The 22,324-nt window shown below is 37.3% G+C and overlaps 1 protein-coding gene across 3 annotated transcripts in view; it reads left to right on the top strand.

Moving 5' to 3' along the window:
* ctnna2 (catenin (cadherin-associated protein), alpha 2) overlaps positions 1-22,324 on the top strand; it is a 562,621-nt gene that overhangs the window by 33,677 nt on the left and 506,620 nt on the right. For all 3 annotated transcript variants that reach the window (XM_088637613.1, XM_088637605.1, XM_088637621.1), the window contains exon 2: positions 13,221-13,327. In XM_088637613.1, the coding sequence (XP_088493739.1) occupies positions 13,226-13,327 (102 nt within the window). In that variant the 5' untranslated portion in view covers positions 13,221-13,225. The remainder of the gene's footprint in view (positions 1-13,220; positions 13,328-22,324) is intronic.

Genomic DNA, 22,324 nt, shown 5'->3' with positions numbered 1-22,324 from the left:
ACTGGGATTGTAATGTGAAACTCTCAGCTGTTCAGACACTTCAACAGATATAATTTCTCTTAGCTGCCAAGGTGGCTTCACAAGATGAGGGACCAGCCTACACATTCATACACCAGACGTAGTACAGAGTTGCTAGAAGTATTTTAGGTTGTTGATTAAAACAGAACAAACAATTTAGTATTCTTGCACCTGGGTCCAGATAATGACTCAACTACTGGCACAGTTGTTTAAACCTAATTAGATCAATCTTCCTGCCAATATCTAGAGCCAACATGCTGATGTTGATAAAAAGTTATAAAAGTGGGAAACCTAAAAAAAAAGACAAGTAACAGAAATGTATACAACTTTAATTAAATTTAAAAAACGATTTAGTCATGCTGAGCACTACCCAAGCTTAAACATCTGTCCTTCGGATGAGATGTAAAACCGAGGTCCTGACGCTTTGTGGTCATTAAAAATCCCAGGGCGTTTCTTGAAAAGAGTAGGGGTGTAACCCTGGTGTCCTGGCCAAATTTCCCATTGGCCCTTACCAATCATGGCCTCCTAATAATCCCCATCTATGAATTGGCTTCATTACTCTGCTCTCCTCCCCACTAATAACTGATGTGTGGTGAGTGTTCTGGCGCACTATGGCTGCCGTCGCATCATCCAGGTGAGGCTGCACATTGGTGGTGGTGGAGGGGAGTCCCCATTACCTGTAAAGCGCTTTGAGTGGAGTGTCCAGAAAAGCGCTATATAAGTGTAAGCAATTATTATTATTATTATTATTATTATTATTATTATTATTAAACATGTTTTGCTTTTTCAGTGTCTCAAATTGTAGGCTTTTTTAATCGTCATATTATTTTGCTACTGCAGTTTTCATGCCCTGGAATTCCCAACAGAATTAGTGATCTACCCTGTAAAAATAAAGTTTTTAACGCATGCCTATTTTATAGAATATAAATATAGAAATGTATTGAATACAAAATATTTTACTGTATGACAGTTAAAATGGAATGAGTCAGGATTCAACATGCAAATCATTTCTAATGATTGCTTTTAAAGCATCATTTAACTGTCATGGACAATAGTTTCCAGACAGTTCAAAAATGTTTTGGAATTTACTGCAGCACCAACCATTTTTCACAGACAGTTTTGTCAAACGTTACTTCCGTTTGCACCCATTTTGCTGGTGGGTGTTTTATTGGAACAGTGTGAGTGCAATGAGCAGTGTGTCACATGAGATTGGAACCTAACACCTCCCAGGTAAAGGATCAGAACTCTGACTCTTGACTTGCCTTCCAAGGGCCTAAGTTGAAGAGAACATTCATTTGGATGTATAAATACATGTATGTATATTTTTGCTAAAATATCTCATTCTTTTATAGTAACACCCTGTTTAATGATGTCACGGCATACATATCAAATGTGAAAGGAAAAGCAGTAAAAATATTAATATTAACGTACATGCATGGAGTCATTGTTTGCCTGATATAGATAAAAAGTGTGCACAATTTACACTGTTTAATGTGACAGTACTGTTTTGTACAACATAGTACAACTGCCTTATTGCAGGATACTGATTTGTAATAGCAGGGGCCATTTGTAGGGTGCGTAAAAAATGTTTACATAATTTATTTGGCTTTTTAAGTATATTTTTGAATTTTAAACATAATCCATGAAAGTTCAGGATACAACTGAAGTTTTTTTTTACTAACAACAAAAAATTCTGAATGAGGTTGGAAGGCTCTCCAGTGATAATTTATGTTGCCTTTTCTCCAGTCTATTAGTTCTTCTGTCATGAAGCTTAACTAGAAGGCTGAGTCAAGCCACGATGCTGAGCTTGTTGTAGACAAAGCATGTCTGAGAGAGAGATGTATTGAAAATGCTGTAGTTGTATTATAGTTATACACACATACACAGTATGCAGAGAATATATTAAGGTACATCTTATTTCAAACCATGCTTTGTCTCCGTTATCGTCAAGGAACTCTTTATAAATTGCCTAGTGATATAAAAGGCAAAAAAAATGAGTAACTTTGTACTCAGGTGGATGACTGTTCTTGTAGACAATATAGTGTTGTCTTAAATAGCTCCATGTGAAAAGAGGTCTTGCCATTTAGGTTACCATTTAGAAACATTTCGAACTCTTTTGAAAAAGAAAAACATGCTGGTTAACATTGTATGTTCAGAAGATATTTTTTTAAAATCTGCATTTATATCACATTTGTTTTGAAATTAAAGATCTTATAGTTTCTCATTCACATGTTTATTCTGTAATTCCGATGGTTTGGGCAGCTGGTTACTCAGGTAGTGCTTCTCATTGGTACTAATTAATATTTCTAATATTCATATTAACCCCATGAGCTTATGTAAAATATTGTTATCTACTGGTCAGGAAGCACAAATTGTTTTATTGTCACCATTTTTAATCAGAAAATTGCATTTGGAATTTCAGTTTTTAATGATGAATAATTCTGAAAAACTCTGCTTGTTCAGTAAATCATTCTCTGAGACTTTCCTAAACTTATTGGCACGATTATAATCCCTCCTCTTAAGGGCACTCCGCCTTATATAAGCCCCCCTTATATAAGCCAGATGCTCACTCTGTTCCAGGCTCTGCATTGGAAGATGGACACCTGGAGGCCCGCCTACCACCAAGTCCCCCTACGTCCGCGGGTTGAGGGCATAGGCCTCCTATCGGCGTCCTGACCCAGCTGTGTCTGGGGCTCAGAGCGCCTGGCTTCGTGATCCTGTTTTTAGTCCCCGTCCCTGCACTGGATCCCAGTCTGGTTTTTAAACCTTGTGTTGTCTTGTCTCGTTTGGATTACCCGGCTCTGGACTTTTGAACTTCACCCTGGATTCCCCCCCCCCCCCCTCCCCGAGCATCAGTTCTCAGTCGTCACGCCCCCCTGTTCGTCAACCTGCCCAGTTTCTTGTCATCTCCTCCCCGTGTCCGTTTCACATACAGTACTTCCGGATTATACCGTCTGCATAGTGTCCTGACCAATGCATCGTAACACTGATATACCCCCTGTAGCCAACATACAGTATGCCTTTTCTGTTGAAGACCAAACCACATTTAAAATACTCCCTGTAAAACACAGATCCATTCTATTGAAGGACAAAAAAAGTTAATCATAATAGAAATAATCCTTTATTTAACCAGTTAGATGATTTGAAAACAAATTCTCATTTACACTGCCAACCTGGCCAAGAGGCTTCCACCTTTGCTGCACAGAGAGCAGTGAAAGAAAAGTTCAAAATGAGTCCCAGAATTCCCACACCTGCCACAATCAGAACAGCTTCCAGTCCTCCTGGGAGAGGAAACTCAATAGAGCCGGCAGCTCAGTATGTGATCTCCTGCCACAGCCTGCAGAACAGGGAGTGAGCCTCTCAAATTATAATGCTTTATTTAATGCCCGTAAATGTCCAATAATGTTTCACTTTTTTACTATAAGTGCCCGTAAATATTCTCTTAATTGTTTCTGCTTTGGCAACTCTATAATTCATCCATCATGCCAATAAAGCACTTTGAATTTGAATTTGAAAAGAACAATCAATAAAATGTAAATAACATAATAGGATGGGGGACTGTTAACAAGTGCAAGTGTCAGGCAGAAATGTTTTAATAATAGAGCTGAAGACAACCTCAGGAACAAAGGTGACCAATTTCAGATCAGTCTGCAAACATTTAGTACTCTTCATTGAGATACGTTTCTTTAGACTTACACCGTATTCTGTGTTATCTCTTTTGATTTAAGCTGCCAACACTAAAAAAAGGCTTCTTCAGGTAGAGACATACAGCTGTATTGGCTATGTAGTTTTAAGAGGTATACATTTTTTTTAACCCCCCTTTAAATTGGTGGTTAATACCAATTTTTAGATTTGGCTAGTCTTTGAAAATATTTGACTAAATCTGTTGCTTAGTCCAGTGGTTCTCAAATGTTTTGGACCAAGTACCACCCCTGATCTAACCAAAGCATCCCAAGTACCATCTACAAGTCATCTTCTCATAGGAACCCCAGAAAATCTCAATGACCAACATGAGCACACGCACACATACACACATACACACATATAAAGTGGCACTGAGCACTTAGTTAATTTGGATCGTACCGCCTTGTAGCCGTTTTCTAACGCTTGCTAACACTAGCAGTGCTGCCTGTGTCAGTTTTAGCGGAAGAGCTAGTGTTGGTGGCCGCTAGGGTTACCATACATCCGGATTTTCCAGGCCATGTCCTCTATTTTGATCCTTACAGTATATCTCCGTCCGGGGGGAATTTTCAAATATCCAGAAATGTCCGGGATTTCGATCCCATTATTTTCACCATAAAGAATAATTAACAAGATAGTTAGAAAGAGAGAGAATTTCTTAACTTCCCTAGTTTGCGTCGCGATCTACGTTGTCGTTCAGTTTTCGTCCTGTACTTGTATGATTATGTCATGAGAGAGTGAATTTGGGATTCAATATCAGTGTCTTTACTCAGACTGTGCAGTACACAAGCATTCCCTCGAAAGGCTCCCTTTTTGTTTCTCATTTTCCTATCCTCAAACACAATGCCAAAGCGAAAGTGTAAATTGACACCAGAACTAAAAAAATTAATTTGTGTTTTTGAAGTGGCAGAGGAGACTGGGAAGCTGAATGTTTGGTGTGTAAGCCTGGTACATTTGTCTCCGTGGCAAATAAAGGTGTACTTGACTTGAAAGTTCGTGTTGACTCGGACAAACACAAAAAGGCAATTCGAGGAGAGAGTTCCTCAATCAAATTTACTGATTCTTTTATAAAATCTGTCAGCAAAACAGAGTATACTGTTATTGTATCAGAGGGGACTTATGCATTTCACACAGTTAAACATCATCACAGTTATTTTACCAGTGAACATAAAGCGTGAGATATCTTGAAAAAACTACCATCCCGACCCCCTTCCCAGATAAGGCAATAGCAAAGTTCATCATGGGTGTCCTCTTTTTTATGTTTAAATATGGTAACCCTAGTGGCCGACGTACTGTATAATCCTCCACGTTCTCAATGGGTGTACGTGATCTATCGGAGCTGGTGTCAGTACTCTTAGTGTCTATTCCTTTCAGCCATGACATAATACTTGATTTTTGCGAGCTATTCATTTTTGATCACTTGTTCTCTTGGCGAATGTGGCGCTAAGCTGTGTCTCTGAAAGCTCGAGAGGAGTATGAACACTCAAGTATTAGCGCGCGCAGTATTGACGTAGCTAAGTGCGTAGGCTCCGTATTTGACACATAAACTAATTTTATTAAAATAGAAAATATGAAAACCCATCTCAAGTTTCTGAAACTGATTAAGTAAATCACAGATGAAAAATGTACATGGGGTTGCTCCGGTACGCAGTTTGAGAACCACTGTCTCATGCTGACAGAGTCCATTAATTGTGTTTTTCTTTCTGAATACAGTTTATTAAACAAAGAGATTACCTGTCTCTATGCTGATTCATTTGAAGTTTAAAGTTTTTCTATTTTGGGTTTATACTCAAGTATGTTGGCATGCCAATTTGAAATACAGTGCCCTCCAAAATTATTTGAACGACAACCCAAAATTGGCGTTTCCCTGTTGTATGCACAGAAATTAAAATTCACATGAAACAAATTATTGAGTCAGAGTTCAGAAGGTCACCTTTTATTTTTAGGATATATTTGCAAACACAATCATTTTTTAACCAAATCATATGTTGTGTTCAGTCCCCCCAAATTTAGTTGGCCATACAGTAAGTAGTGGGACACGTAACTTAAAGCCATCTCATTGACATCACCAGACTCTTTGTTTCTTCCATTGAGATGCTTTGGCAGACTTTAACTGCAGCCTCTACTTGTTGTTGCTTCTTGGTCGGTCTTTCTACATTCAGTCTACGTTTGAAAGAATGAAATGCATGCTCAGTTGGATTCAGATCTGGCGATTTGACTTTGCTGGTTCCACTTTTTCTGTCTGGTGAATTCCTGTCTTAAGTGTAGAGTATGTTTTGGGTCATTGTGCTGTCCTTGTGAACTTCCACCCAATAAATCTGGTGCCATTTTTTCTTACATTTGCAGGCAAGATCAGTTTGTACTGTATATCTCTGAATTCCTCCTGCGTTCCAGAAGCAGCCGTACATTCCCAAGCCATGATACTCCTTCCACCCTTTGCTGAAGAAGCAAAAGAAGCTTTACCGAGGAAGTGGTGTCTTTATGGCCACTGGCTGTTTTTCTCCACTCTTTAGCCTTTCCATCACTTTGATAGATGTTTTATTTTGGTCTCATCTGTCCATAAAATCTTGTTCCAGAACTCCTGTGGCTTGACTTTTAATATCATAAGCAATTAACTAAGTGGTTATATGCTTTATACCCAAACTGCATCTGTAAGTTTTCGCATTATTCTGCTCATTATGTCCTCTTTTGGATAAGAACATATGCTTAGTAAACAAATTTGAATGAGTATATGAACTTGGATTGTTTTCAAGTGTTAACTACTGTATTCTGATTTATTCTCATTATATGCCTCACACTAATTCAGTTTTTTGTCTGTGTGAGCAGCTGCATGTGGAGCTGATTTCTTTTGTGCTATGGCATTTTGTTTGGTGAAATGTTGTTGTGTTTGTAGGGTTCACTGTTGTGGGTTTGAATAATACAAAGAAATGTAATAAACATTTACAGTACCAATCATATTCTAAAGATTTATTTCTTTAAGAATGAATTTGATTGATAGAAAAAGGTTGATTAACCTATGTGTGGAATGAGGTCACTTAGTATTTAGTACTAGGGTAAATGTCCTTGCTTTGCTTACTTTTGCTATTTACCAATGAGTCTAAGTTAGCATTTGAATAGTTACTGATATCTTCAACTATTCAACAGCAGTCAATGTAGTGCAAGATACTGCCTCACTCAGCTGAGTACTGCTGAAACACTGTTTTTCAATGAAGGCAAGCATTGTAAAGAGGGAGTAAAATTAGGAACAATGAGAGACAAAAGATGTTTCTTGTACTGTGACATTATTAATCTGACATTGACACTTTTGGTTTTGTATTTTCTTTTGACAGCACTACTCTATGCTAATGAGATTATTTCACTTTGCTGTTGATAGATAGGAAAATTCATTCCACACTTTTATTTGAAAATTACTCTTATCAGGAAAATAACAGCACCGAGTCAGAAGTGTGTGGATTGTTGGGTTCTTTGTTGTTAGCAAAGGTACTGTAGCTGAGTCAGCGGTTCTCAATTAAGAAAGGGTACAAGGTTGTATTGTCCCAGTTTTAGCCTGAGAGAACATTAGAACATATTTCTGTAGAACTGAAGCACCAGCGATATTAATAAAGTTGCTTTTAGTATGTATTTGATTTTTTGCCACTGTAATGATTTTACCATTGCAGAAGGAAAGGCAGTCAAATTTCAAGCATAAACTTGTCTTTACATTTAAGTAAGAGCATTTTTAAATAGCTTTTAACTGTACACAATTTTAGATTACTGGCTGCATTGTTACAGGAGAGGAGGGAGTGTTCAGAAAATATCTGGAACCAAATATTTGGACAATTGTGGCCCTAAGCTGTGCTTTTCAGCTCCTATCTAATGTATCTGTATCTCCTGTCTGCTGTGCAGAAATACATTATAAACCTTTTAATGTTCCCTGCTTCCTGAGCTGTTTGAAATGTAAAATATAATCCATAGTTGTAGGCGGACTTTATTCCTGCATATTTTTAAGTCACAGCATATTTAGTAGAATGTTTTGTGTTGTTTTCATCTATTTATTTGGTTTCAAAAAGTTTGGTAAGTTTCTGTTTTGTAACTGTTTGTTCACAAGAAATAGGCCTATTTAGTTAAGTTTAGTGCCTCTTCTCCTCCTTCTTGTGAATAAATGAAAACCATATTACCTTCTCGTCAGGAAGAGATTACCTCCTATAACACATGCTGTTGTATTTGAAACAGGTTCTTTTTGAAAGTTATTGTTGTTTCAGCAATAATGTCCATGCATTTCCCTGGATTTTATGTGAACAGTACAAAGCACCTACAGTATCAGTGAATTGTCCCTTCATGGTCATGTTTTTAGGCATTAAAATGATAAAATGTATTCAAATTGTCATCAAAATTGATACATCAAACATGAAAATATAACAAGTGAATCTAAAATATGTCTAGGTATTGTTTATGCCTTTATTTGACCAAGTGAACTAGTTGATTATTTATAATGACCCATTTATACAGTAGAGTATTTGCTTAAGCAATTTGAATGAAGCACCTTTATCAAGGGTAAAACAACAGTGTTTAACCCAGGATTCAAACTCATGACTCATCTGTCCAGAGTTAAGATCCCAGAACACTAACCACTATGGCGCACTGAATACAATCCATTTGTTTTTGGGAACACTTGGGTGAAAATCTTTCATGCCTTTTCCTCAGAAGATGCTTTTACTGTTTCTGGAATTTTCTTCTGCCTGTTTCCAGACAGTCTAAGCACACCACCTGGCTAACAGCATACTGGAGCAGGATTATCTTGGCCACCGCCATAGCAACCCCACCCCCTTCTGCTGCATTAAAATTGTCATGACATAAACGTGCAGTACTTAAACATCAAGATAGCATGGTGTTGAAACCTACATCAACTAATATGAATTTATTCTACATTAATGCATGCTAGTCAGTAAAGCAATTTACTGGAGTACTCTAATGCCTAAGTTTTATTTTTTATTCAAAGGACAAGTCCTTCTTTTCAACTTGAAAACACATACAGTATTTTGTTGTTTGAAGTGTTAGTGGAAAAAAAATGGATGGTTATTTTTTATTTTATTTGCTTGTGGTGCTCTTTCGAAATCCCTTCAGTGATTTTTCAAGTTGATTTGATTTTCCCCATTGCTCGGTGTTTTTAGAGGAAGAAAAATAGTTAAGGTATTCTGGTATAAATTCCAAATCATGACATCTATCTATGAAAAATATCACCCTAGGGAGTCGTTACTGTTCACATTACAGCTTACTTTTCACAAACCCTTCAAATTCACATCCTTTAGTTTGGGATAAAATGAAAGAAAATAATTCTCACTGTGCAAAAAGATTCAATTTCCAATTTTCTAAACAAGCAGTTGATAAGTGGTAAAGACCCATAATGAAGAAATTGAAGAAAACATAAGAAGTGCAATTACAGACGCACTACAGTATATTGCTCATAGCTTGAAATCTGTGTACAGTAAGAAATATTGGAATCAAAGCTTTTACTTTCCCTACTGCATCCAGTAATTGCAGAGAGTGAGAGAGATCACAGTCCTAATTTTGTTTTGAACAGACAGGAAAGATGGAAGGGGAAGCAAAATATATCTCAAAGAGTATTCAGGCTCAGGAACTAAAGGAATCGAGAGACTAAGAATCAAATCAAAAATTTAAAACCTCTGTTTGATTTGAAGGTACGAAACGCAGTTTAAGAGAAGTGTAATATAGGATAGACAGGGAGACAGATTCTTCTTGAAGCACAGAACAGATACTGAATATCCAAAGTCTGAGTGAATCAAAAGCTAAGAAACAGCATCCCAAACAGTTATGAGATGATATAAATCACTTTATAAAGGTTTAAAAAACACAGGATCCAGATAAGTAAAAGGAGTGCAATGAATTGCAAGCGCAAGCAAAAACGGATATTAGAAAAGCCGGGAGAGATGGAAAGGAATATAGCAATGAAGGCTTAAATAAATAATTTGAGTGGGGGAGTTGTGTCAGCGTGTATTGGCTGCAAACGAACAAGTAAAGGGTAATTCCACACTGAAAAGTAGAGGGAAAAAACATTTCAGCTGTTGATCCCCTTCAGGTGTTGAACTTTCTCCAGGTATTGAGCCTTCTTAAGAGTTTCTTTCTTCTTCCTAATTATGAACAATGCATCTGTAGTCTTCACATAGTATACTGTATGTGAAGTCTTTCCTTCACATTTTGCATGGAATTGATAAATATTAACATACATTTTCATTTTGTTTAAAACCTTATCTTTTTGACGAGATATATAAAGAGAAACACAATTTATGCGTACTTTCTGTCTTACGGGGAATTAGTTTTTAATTTGTATGTTTTTTTAATTATGTAGCAATTTTTAGGAATGCATCCCCCTTTTAAATTGTGAAATACAGTACCTGTATTCAATATCCTTGAAGGCAATGACAGAGTCAACCCAATTAACTTCTTCTGAATAAAGGAACAAATAAAGGTTTATCCCATGCTGAGAAGAGAAGAAAAGAAACACAGCGTTTGGACTGTGGAGCCTTCTTCGGCTGTGAGAAAGGCAGGGAAGTCAGCAGAGATTACATAGCATAGGAGAACAAAAGCTGGGACTGTAGAGGAGGTGGGAGCAGGGGGGAGCCAGAGTGGACACTCAGGTGGAGTGAATTCGAGAGAGGTGAAGAGAGGTGTGAGACCGAAACCTGCAAATGAATAGAGAGGATTAGAAGAAAACGAGTCTGTCGTTGAGAGAAGGGGGAAGGTATGAACCCATTTTCAGTATAATTCTCTGAGTCTTCTTCCTGTTTCCCCAATAAAACAGGATTAAACCTTTACTTGTTCCTTTGCAGCCTATGCATGTTGACGCAGCTACAGTACCTACTTGAGCTACTCATGCCATGGAAATGATTGACACTTGTCTCATAAAAATTAGGAAGAAACACATTACTGACCAATCAAAAATCCATACAGGCCTTAAAGAGTAGAGTAAATAAAAGCTCAGTCCCCAGCTCAGAAAATTAAACTGGAAACATGAAGACTGAGATTTAAGCATTCTTCTAATCAAAAATATTGGCATAGCATAGCACCCATCCTGGTGCCCATGGCTACTTATTGAATGAAAAAGCATTCAGTGTGAGGATCAATTCCGCAAGACGGAAGGCCCCTCAGGACAATTTCGGATCACTCAGATGACATCTTGTACCTCCAGCAACCTGATTTACTGCATCTCTTGCAGAAAATGCCCAGCCATCTACATTGGAGAAACAGGAAGGAGACTCGGAGACCGCTTCAGAGAACGTTAGGGCTGTGAGGATCAAAGATTTCTCCACGCCCATAGTCTCTCATTTCACCTCAGACGGCCATGATCACACTGATCTCTCCGTCTGCGTTCTCAAAGAAGGGTTTCTTGACTGTTGTAGAAAGACATCCAAAACCAAAATTATCCAGAAACTAGGATCACACCTTCCTTCTTCTCTCAACAACAGACTCGTTTCCTCCTAATCCTCTCTATTCATTTGCAGGTTTCGACTTCACACCTCTCTTCACCTCTCTCCACTTCGCTCCACCTGAGTGGCCTCTCTGCCTCTCCCCTGTTCCCGCCTCCTCCACTCTCCCAGCTTTTGTTCTCCTATGCTGTTTAATGTTTGCTGTCTGACCTGTCTTTCTCACACACGAAGAAGGCTCCACAGCCGAAACGTGGTGTTTCTTTTCTTTGCTTTTTCCTTTACTTGTTCCTTTGCAGCCTATGCATGCTGACACAGCCATCTACTTGAACTTCTTCTGGATAAATACTGAAACATTCCCGAGAGGTCACAAGAGACATCTAAGTGGAAGTGCATTTAAAACTAAGATCAGGAGGGACTTCTTCATCCTCTTTAGGTCTGTGGGAGTATGGAACAAGTTACTCAGCTGTAGTCCTGAAGCTGATACCCTGGCTTTTTCAAGGAAACAGTTGGATGAGTTCTTCTAATCAATTAGCTACAAACTACCAAACAGACTTGATGTGCCAAATTGCCTCCTTTCATGTTCTGTTTTTGTCTGTGATCTCTCAGTGCAGTGTAGTCTGTTGCAGCATATTATTATAGTATCTGCATTCTTGGCAAGGGGATTTCTTTGTATTCTTCCTGGGTTGTTCAATGTGTGAGAAATTGTCTCTGAAGGCAGAGATTAGAAATAACCTGGGATTATGATTTTACTGTACCTGACAGAGGTATGCAGTAGTTAAAAGCAATGATAGTTAGCAATGACAAACATGCTAGAGTATCCAATACTTGGGGTGAGGAGATACTTAGTACTGTGTGTATCCTTTTTTTCAGACGGTATACCTAATTAGTGAAAGGTTCTGACCTTTAAGACGTTGCAGAATTTTGAGATCTACGAGACTTATTTAATCTTTGTGGTAAAATAAAGGAAAGAAAGCCCAGGCAATCTTATTTCCCTTTTCACTGTCTTCTCAATCTAAAAATGAACGTATTTGTAAACATCACTATTGGATTCTGTATAACTCTCAATTGATATGACTAGCTCCTGAATGTGTTTCCTGTCAGGTGGCATGTCCTGCTTGATATATTAGTAGATCTGTTTACATAGCTGACATGTCTTACAATCTGGTGTATTCACATTCTGAAAAACAATTTTTGCTAAATTATTGTGCATTGCATTCATCAAATATTCTAGTCTCTCTCATGCAGTTATTCTTTAATTAATAAATTATTAAGTATTATTAAGTACTATATTAAAGATTTGTGTATATATGCTCTTATTTTTAATTCGATTGTGAAAAAAGTGAATCAAAATTACAGATCTGGTTTCACTTTAGCATCTCTAAAGGTGAGAAGGAGCAGATGTGCTCATCTGTCTGAATTGCTGGTTTGCAGTTCATCTTGGTGACTGATAGCTTGCTTAGTCATACAAGCTTTTTAAGTTGTAAACTCAATATACCTGTAGCACCTAATTGTTTTCATTTAAGTCAGCGTCATTGCAAATGAACAAAACCAAATGCGCTTGAATATATGGCTTCAAGCTGAGCTATATTGAAGTATGCACAATTTGACATTATGTTTTAATCCCAAAATGTAATAGCTAGAGAACTGAAATGATGAACAATTTGCTTTTGAATAGTAGAAAGTGCAAGTTGCACTTTTAAGAATCCATACTGAGAACATTGTACGCTATGGGTTAAAACGTTAGTAAGCAGCCCAGATGATTGCTTCAGTTGCTCAAATGTTTTTTTCTGTTGTTTGGAATGAGTCATTGAATGCGAGACTTGCTGTTTTTGGTATCATGCCATGAAGGGTAAAGCAAACATTTACAGCGCAAGATGCATTCCAATGCACTACTGTAGCATAACACAGTTGTGTTCATTTCTCCCATTAGGTCCAATGCCAATCAATTGGCCTTTTAAGTCCTTTTCATAGGGGATAAAGTGTGACTTAAAAGCTATGAAGACTTAAGATAAGAAAAGTATAGCAAGATGTTTGTGCTCTTGCATTTTTCATTTAGTTCACAATACTGTATAACATTCCTTTAACTTTTTTTTACAGGAATCATGACCACTGCAACATCACCTATCCTCCTGAAATGGGATCCTAAGAGCCTTGAAATTAGAACTCTGACGGTGGAGAGACTACTGGAGCCTTTAGTCACACAGGTAGGAAAATACACCACGATTTGTATTACCATGGGACTTTAAAATACTTCCTAATGGAGTTGCTCGTGAGGACGTTAAATCCTAATCTCACACACTTCTCCTTGCTTACATATATACTGTAAGTCTTTCATCCTTTTCTTCTCGTACAGTATCTCACTTGCATTCCTCCGCCTCCCCATGTACTCCCTCGCTTACAATAGCAAGTTTGGACAGCTTGTCCTCTCAGATAGGCTGTCATCCCCTAAGCTAGGTGAGTCACACCTCATACTTCATACATGTTTCGTCGCTATGCTGCATTCAGTAGTATCTAGCAAAACTATTGAGATGTCTTTTTTTCTCCAGTCAAACATCAAAGACTGGATTTCTGCTTTAATGATACTTAAAATGAAGGAACAGATTGTATAGCAGAGTACTTCGGAACAAACCAGGTTGCCTTGTGTCACGTGGCGTGCATGACGACTGCCTCTCGTTTGAAAAGCTGTGTCAAGAAAGACAAGCCATGTATTCAAAATGCCACTCCTTTCAATAAATCTTTGCGCTAGTTTCCAGTAATAAGCGTGGTTTATTTAACAGTGTAATTTCTTGCTGTGTTTACCTGCTGTATGTATTATCTTATGTAGTAAGCAATTTATTCCTGGATTTTCAGAGAGATTCAGAAGGTGTGTAGTGCATGCAAGAATCATGTGCATGCATAATGCACAAACTGCAATGATAGCAACAGTGTTTGATTGTATTTTAAGGTTACAAACCAAGTGTTGGGTTTAATAAGATAAGATCAACTTTATGGTTCCCTAGGGGAAAATTTCTATGGACATACATTGCGTCCATAATCTGAATACAACACAAAACATTACACATCACATCTTCTGCACAAGCATAACTCATTACAAAACAGTCAGGATGTATTACACATACTGTACATAGGTTGTTACAGCATAAACAGCTGTGCTGACCAAATTGTATTTACCTTTGACATTTATTCGTATTAACTGCTAATAGATAACGGAACAAACAAAAATTTGTATATTTTTAATCTATATGTGGGAACCCTAACAAGAAGTTGATATTCGGAATTAAGAATATGAAAATGATCTGATATATTTTTTCCTGCCTGTCCAAACATGGATTGTTCAAGAGTTGTCTGCAAGGAGGAGAGCTGCTTCTCCCATAACCTTCACTGCTGTTTGGCTAAGAGGGGTGACTTTTGACCATTAAATGACCAAACTGCACTGTTTTACCAGATCTAATAATACAGTTACAATTACAGCACAGCAAACGAGGAGCATTATTAACTGTCCAACGCCAAACACTCTTCATTTGTGTAACAAATACAAATGCTGAGGGTCTCTAAATCAGTGTTACCAAATGAAATTAGTAAATTAGTTGGATAAAGTTTATGTAAAGAAATGATTTGTTTTCGCTGGGAATGCAGGGTTTATAAAGGATTAACCAGGCTTTAATCCAGTTCAAGACAGATTCTGTTTTGGCCACACGGTACTCATAATTCTGTTCTACATATGTCTGTGATTATTATTATCACATTCTGTAACATGGATGTGGGTAGCCTCTAAAAGAAAGTTTCTGACAGTCTTCACTCTCTTTCCCATATTGTAAATGGTGTTACCCCCTCTCCTCACCCTCAGAGATGGAGTTTAAATCTAGGATACGGCAGCCAACTGCATGGTTTGTCAAAGGATTTGTGGCTTCATTCCTCCTTAGAGGTCTTCCCAGCACAGACTTCCCGGCTGTAGCGTGAATCAGAGGCTTCTCTTTGGCAGCCATGAGAACTGCAGTGGAGGCGTGGCAAGGATTTGTGTTACACACAAGGACGGGCTCTGTGCTGGGAGGCCCGCTGCCTCTGAGCAAGTAGATTTTGACCATGGACAGCTCCTGTTTCTCTTGGAGTGGAATCCGACTCCTTTTACTGCTCTGGACCTGCATTATAATGCTGAACAGCAAATGCAAGTGCAACTGGATTGCAAAATATTCTTTGAGCACTTATTTAACCCTTCATGTTAGGAGCAAATTCATCACTTCATACATAAAATCTATTTTTAAATATATATTGTTTTGTTTTTCAGTGTAATTAACACACTCAATTTTTTAATATGCCCTTTAAATACTGCATCAATTAAGTATGAATCATCAGTGCTTTGAAAATGAGTTAAAGTTCATTATTTGTTAAATGTCATTCTGAAAGGTTTTTAATTATACATTTAAGAAATGTCTAACTACAATTAATATATTATAACTGTTGTGTTTTATACAATTTCGTTTTTGGCTTCAGAGTTTTTGTGGTTAACAATGTTATGCTGTAATCTTTTTTTGAGCAAAGTTATTGTGGCCTTTTCTTTGTGCTTTTAATCCATATGATACTGTCTTCTATTTTAACAGCCAGTAATTGTATTGTATGAGTCTTCAGATACATAGATTTATGCTGCTTTTAAAATCCTAGTTTTATTTTTATGTTTTTGTAATTGACAATGTATGACAGAATATTGTAGATATTAGAATTAGATTTTGAATCAAAAAGGAAATGTGTTATGAATTTTTTATTTCAATACAGAATTATTGTTTTATTATAAATTAAAATGTTATTGATTACAATAATGATAAAATACATTTCACAGAAATTAAATTTTATACACATTTTGCTACTAAACCAACTTATTTTCAATCTTTCTTATGCCTTTTGTGTTCTTAAAATTCCTCCCCCGCAATTTGTAACATACTGATCTAAAGTACAGTTTTAAACTAGTAAGAACAATATGCTGCTGGGAAATACATTTAGTTTTTGCAGAACAATTTTTTAGAACAGAGCAAACCTTAAATACAGAAGATCAGAATTTCACTAAATGTGTGCTAGAAAAACGATAAAAAGGACTGATTTTTAACCATTCGTTATCCTCTTTTTCCTGGTTTGGGTTGCAACAGAATCTTGGGGACCTTGGAAATATGGAGCATAACTCATGGCCACACCCTGGACGCCAGCCCTTTGCAGGGCAGTACAGTACATACACACCTCACTCATGGAAAATATACCACACCTTTGTGTCTTTGGAAGGCGAGATGAAATTAGAGCCTCAGGAGAAAACTGGTGCAAACATTCAATTTCCACCCCTTGGATCCAAGAGCAGCTTAAACAGATGCCATGCCTTAAACAGATTTTATAAATGGAAAATTTGTCTATGCAGACAGACATTGTGCACTGGCACAGTGAAGTTCAAGCACACATTAGTTTCAATTTAATCTACAAAGATGCTCCCAAGTCAAAAGGTATTTTACCTCCACCCAACTCAGCAAAATTGATTTTTTGGCGGCCATTAGATCCTCAAATAACCTACTTAGACTGGAGTACAGTGTATATGGGCTTTACATAATGAGCAAGCCCTGCATGCACTGAGGCTCAGAGTGATGGAGTATTACTTCAGTATTGATTGTTATGCTGTCTCATCGTAATGTCAATGTTTGTGTTTTCATAGCACAGTAACTTTGTTTTACTAATTTGGCAGAGGAGTGATAACTGAGCTGCTGCCAGTGACTTTGCCATACACACTGGTTGCTTTGCATTTGTTGACATGCAGGCAGATTGCTGTGTCAGCCTCTTTCAGGTGATTGTTAGCTTCAGGTGTCACAGTCCTTCAGCAGTCATTTCTGAGCAGATGCTGTTTTCTTAGCAAATGTCCAGGTTGACAGCGGTCCCTTTCATAGCATACATACAGATGTGATACTGTATTTTCTGACAGCTTCCTGTTCTGGCATGTTAGTCTGCTGCTGGCTGTACAGGATCCTGTCAATGACAAACAGTAGTGATCTTGCTTACAGCCTTGCACTTTTTACTGCTCTGATTTTAGGACATGACAACTTTGTTTAAATCAGGTTGGAAAACACAGATGCTGGAAAAGATGAAGTATTCAGAGTTTCTATTGTTCTGCTTATCTCTCTCTAGCTATCTATCTATAATGATAATAATAACTTACATTTATATAGCGCTTTTCTGGACACTCCAGTCAAAGCGATTTACAGGTAATGGGGACTCCCCTCCACCACCACCAGTGTGCAGCCCCACATGGATAATGCGACGGCAGCCATAGTGCGCCAGAACGCTCACCACACACCAGCTATCAGTGGGGAGGAGAGCAGAGTGATGAAGCCAATTCATATTGGTCTTGTTCCATTTCCTTTGAAATACTATATACAACAAGTCAGTATCTGAGAGCAAACAAATATAAATTAACATTATATATATATTTTAAAATTTATTTTAACCCTACACTATACAGTCGGTTTATTTTTCATTTCTCTATCTAGTTGTAACGAAGAGCTACAAAGGGAACAGTTAAATGATCCTTCCAAACTGAAAAGTAAAAAGAACGTTTAAAACGCACACTGTTTTAGCTGTGTAGCCTTCACTTGAAGAAAAAAGTGAAATGTTGTTTGTTTTCTTTTTTCAGCCTTTTTTTGCAGAACCTGAGAACCAGACCCATTAGTGTTTTTGTTAGGTGTTTTTACGCTGTTTTTTTAGTAAACTATACACTGTATTTTAATGTAAATGAATCTAAAAATTATTAAGATTCTTTGGTCATGTCCTTAAAAATGGTTGATGATGTTTCATAATAATTGATGGCATGGAACAAAAGCGCAGTTAAAAATGAAAGATTTATTCCCTTCATTTGGTTAGTGGTGTAGAATAGACAGAAGGTGGGAGGCATTTAACTCATGCAAGACTGGTATTACAACACATATAAAATAATGTTTGATTTCAAGTATACTGCATTTTAGTGTACAGGGTAATGGGAAAAGCAAACTAGCTTGCTTGCGAGTTGTGACAGCTGTCAGTAAGACTGTCAGCATATTGTGATCTGTTTCTCTTTATTTTAAAGGAAATAAAATCAGGGCAAAAAGAAAGCTAGACAGAAAAGCCTTAAGGCTTATAAATCATGAGTGAGTACCAAAGCACTCCTCCACTGAGGCACATCATGTAATTACAACAGAGATGAGCACACACGCACAACAGCAGGTGACTGGTTACTGGTGATTGATTAGTGAAATACTGTAGATTTCATTGCTTTCCTGAACCTACAGTCCATGACTATTTTTCAGTATGAGTGAGATTCCATGGATCTGCTTGTCTTTAAATATAACTATAGGAATCATCATACAAATTCAACTTGTACTTGATTTAAATTAAACTTACTGTTTTGTGAAACTAGAGGAAACTCCATCTTAGACTAAGATTTCTGGGTCAAGAGAAAAACATATAGTAAGTGCTGCTGGACAAGCAGTTAATGTTGTGCTTACCTGAATATTGTGTTTAAATATATACAGTACACTACATATTCAGTATTTGTGGATCAGCAACTTCATCAATAAACATGAAGTCAAACATTTAGCAACTAAGAAGCAGTTGCGTCATTAATGGTGGTGATCAGTGCAGTGTAACAATGTCTTGAGTGAACTCTTATTTTATTGTACTTCTGTTCAACTGGCAACTCCAGTTTTAAGGGTTTAACTTAGCACTTATACGTAATTATATGGAAATATCTTATGTTAAACCTTTCTCCGAAGAGTCTCAGTTAATAACTGCGATCTTAATGTACTTCATTGTGTATTGTGAGCAATTTCAGATTTATCTTCTTGGCTCTAGGAATGAGAGCCTGGCTGTAAGTTGGAATGACCCAGCTGCATGGATGGATTGGTAGTTACTAGCTAAATGATCTCATCTAGGTTTGTCTTTAAATAAGCCAGGATATCAGCTTAATTATGTAACTAGGTAGCTTGTATAGAAGATGTAAATTTGCCCACATGAATAATAAAGCGAAGTTCATAAATAGCTATTCAAGTATTTCCCATTTTCCTTAGTTTGTTTTTACTACCTGCATGTAACACCCTGCATATGCTGCTTGCCCTGGCATAAGAATTAACATACTGTAAATTGTGGAGAGGTACTGTAGGTACAGAAACTGGCTTGTGTAGCTCAGAAATGTCGTGTTGCCTATGAGAACTACATTTCCCATAACCCCCCAGGATGATCAAAGTGCGTGTTTGTGCCAGTCATTAAACTGCCTGTCAATGTCAGTGACATCCAGCTGGTCCCACCCAGGCTCCTGTGGCTTCACAGGTGGTGATTTGTTAAGGCAGAACACGTGCTCAGACTGAGCTCACACTGAATCCGGTATTTTAAGGCCAATTTAAAAAAAAAACGACAAAAGACATGGAAGGGTTTCTCAGATGTTTTCTCAGGATGGCACAGGGCACAAACCCTTAAATCTTAATCAGTGAAACATCACTAGACGTAACTGGTTTTACCTAAAAAATGAGAAAATACGAAAAGAGGGTTTCCAGAGGTTTTCACAGGACACGAGTATTGCAGTTGGTCATGGATAACTACCAGCCGGCATGAGCACATTACTCCTGACTCCTCTGAAACCAGCTCCTCACCTGGATGTACTTACATCCAGGTGAGAACAGCATCTGCCAGAGTTTTGCCCAGTCCTGACTTTTATCAAAATCTTTTTGAATTCTATTCAAACACTGCTTTTACAGTGTTTGCTAGACCTCTTATTTTGGTGTTGTCAGCAAATGTGTAGGTTATTATATATTCTGGTATATTAACTATACCAGAAGCTAGATCTAAATTAGGAAGAGCACTGGTGCTAACGCAGATCCCGGTGGTACTTTACTAATCACGTCACCCAATACTGAGCATTCATCCCCTATCTGTACTCTGTTTTCTATTTATTAACCAAATCTTAACTCAGGCATATACAGTATATACTGTATCCTCCAATACAGGATTCATTTCCTGCAATTTGAGGAATGAATCTTTTATTAAATGCATTCTGAAAATCTCATTGCACAATGCTATGTTTTCTGTGTCCATTATTGATGATGCTTGTTCATAGAACTCTAACAGGATACTTTTTTACTTAATGCCTTACAGTTAATTTGCAGTTGTCCAAATACAATTCTTTATTTCAGCCAATAATTGAAGGCTTTTACCTTCCCACCCCTGTTTTAGTGTTCTTTTTTTACCTGTGCTTGTTAATTCTTAGTATACTCTTTCTTTAACTGGGTCATGCTTTTTTAATGATTTTATAAAGTGTGTTCTATCCCCTTATGTATTTCCTAGTTATTTTGTTGTGATGATTTGGGATAAAATAGTGTTTACCACTCGCATTTATAATGGTAAATATAAATAAACCATAGTGGTGTCTATTAGTTTTTGGAGGGGACTTTGCTTTCAAACATCAGTTATACAGTATGTCTGCCTATTAATACAGAAATAAACCAGAGCTGACTAATTATTGCCTGTTAGCAGAACTTATTAAATCACTTGTTCCACATAAATGTCTCAGGATGTGCTGAATGATGCTGCATAATAGCATCATCTTGCATGGTAGCAGAATTCAGATTCTAATGGGAAAAAATGAATTAAAATGTAATGATAAAAAAATGTAGGGAACTTTCATAGCAAAAGACCTGGACTGTATTGCGTATTAACATGTTTGGTAATCGGCAATTCAATTTTTTTAAAAACCTGGGTAACTTTAAGATTATACAGGATGGCAGATACTATTGCAGAATGTCTGTGAGGTCAAAAGTGATTGCATCCAAGAATTTAAATTACCCTGTTACAGGGTGATGGATCTTTAATCTGCCGCAGAATAGAGCTACTGCTGTTCATGGAATGCAAATAGGCACAAAGGGTAAAAGGTTACTCAGTTCTCTGCTGTTTTATGTTCAGATCTATTAGAGATTCAATCTAAAAGAGTCATTTCTGTATCTAACCAAGCGGTTTGGGAATCAAAATAACAGGAGTCTCCACTGCTGTTCAGCTAACCATCTGGAAAACCGCAGGAGTAGAAAAGGACACCCTGAAGTCGAAGAGAAAATCTCTTTTTGAGTTTTTCATCTCTGTCTTTTATGCTGTCACTTCCGAGAGTCATCATCAGCTGCTGTGTGTAGGGGCTCTTGCCCTTTAGTTTTTAGGCTTTGCTGATCTCACTCACATGGTTTTCCAGCAGATCTTTGAAAATCAGTAAAAATGTCCAAGCTGAGGTCACGGAGGGTATGAGAGCAAAAGAAAACTCACCAAGTTTTTGTTATTTTAAACTAAGATAGTCATATTTTCTATTGCCACAGTTAAGATTTTATGGAAATATACAGATACTGTAGTCCTATGTGGCAAATATTTTGGTCACTTGACCCACATGTTGTATACACAATAATAATTTCTTCTGCACGAGCCGATTGCTGTGCGGCTAGGAAGTGAAAGTATATTTCAGACACTAGAGGATTCGGGGGGGGGGTTAATTACACGATGTTTCCAATTTTCCTCTCATTAGCAGAGATTCAACTCCATTGGCTTTTTGGATTAAGTGCTGTTAAGAACCTAAGAACTTTTACAAACGAAAGGTGCCCATTTGCCTCATCCTAGCCTTTTTTGTTTTTTGTGAGTTAAATTATGTGAGATCCCATCCAGCTGTTTCTTGAAAGAAGCAAGGATATCGACCCGAATAACATAGCTGGGTAGGATGTTTCATAACCCAAAAGCCATTAGTGTAGAGGAAATGTATTGAATTACATATACGCCAAAGCATTTCGGAACAACAGTACCTGCTGTCTACTGTATGTTGTGGAATTAAAATACTGGCAACTGATACTGGTTTTACTTATTTATTATTTACGTATTTATTATACTATTAATTACTTATTTATGTTATAATTTTATATTTATTTATTATTACTGCTCAGTTCTTATCAATGGTGAAATCAGGGTTGGGTTTAAGAAGACATACAGGATTGTAGCAGGAGAATTCTAGATGTAATGTTAGTGGTATTTTTGCTGCTGTGGTGAGGATTAGGGTTTCGCCACTGACATACAATTTTTGTAATGTAATATTACTCTTATTTTTTCATAAATACATTTAACTTAGAATTGATACTTTTCTACCCTTTTATCTAAAGTGTTGTCCATATTGAAATGTGCTCTCC

Source organism: Lepisosteus platostomus, chromosome 1 (genome assembly GCF_059453375.1).
Source record: "Lepisosteus platostomus isolate fLepPlt1 chromosome 1, fLepPlt1.hap1, whole genome shotgun sequence".
Lineage (NCBI taxonomy): Eukaryota > Metazoa > Chordata > Actinopteri > Semionotiformes > Lepisosteidae > Lepisosteus > Lepisosteus platostomus.
This window is presented reverse-complemented; position numbering and strand designations above follow the sequence as displayed.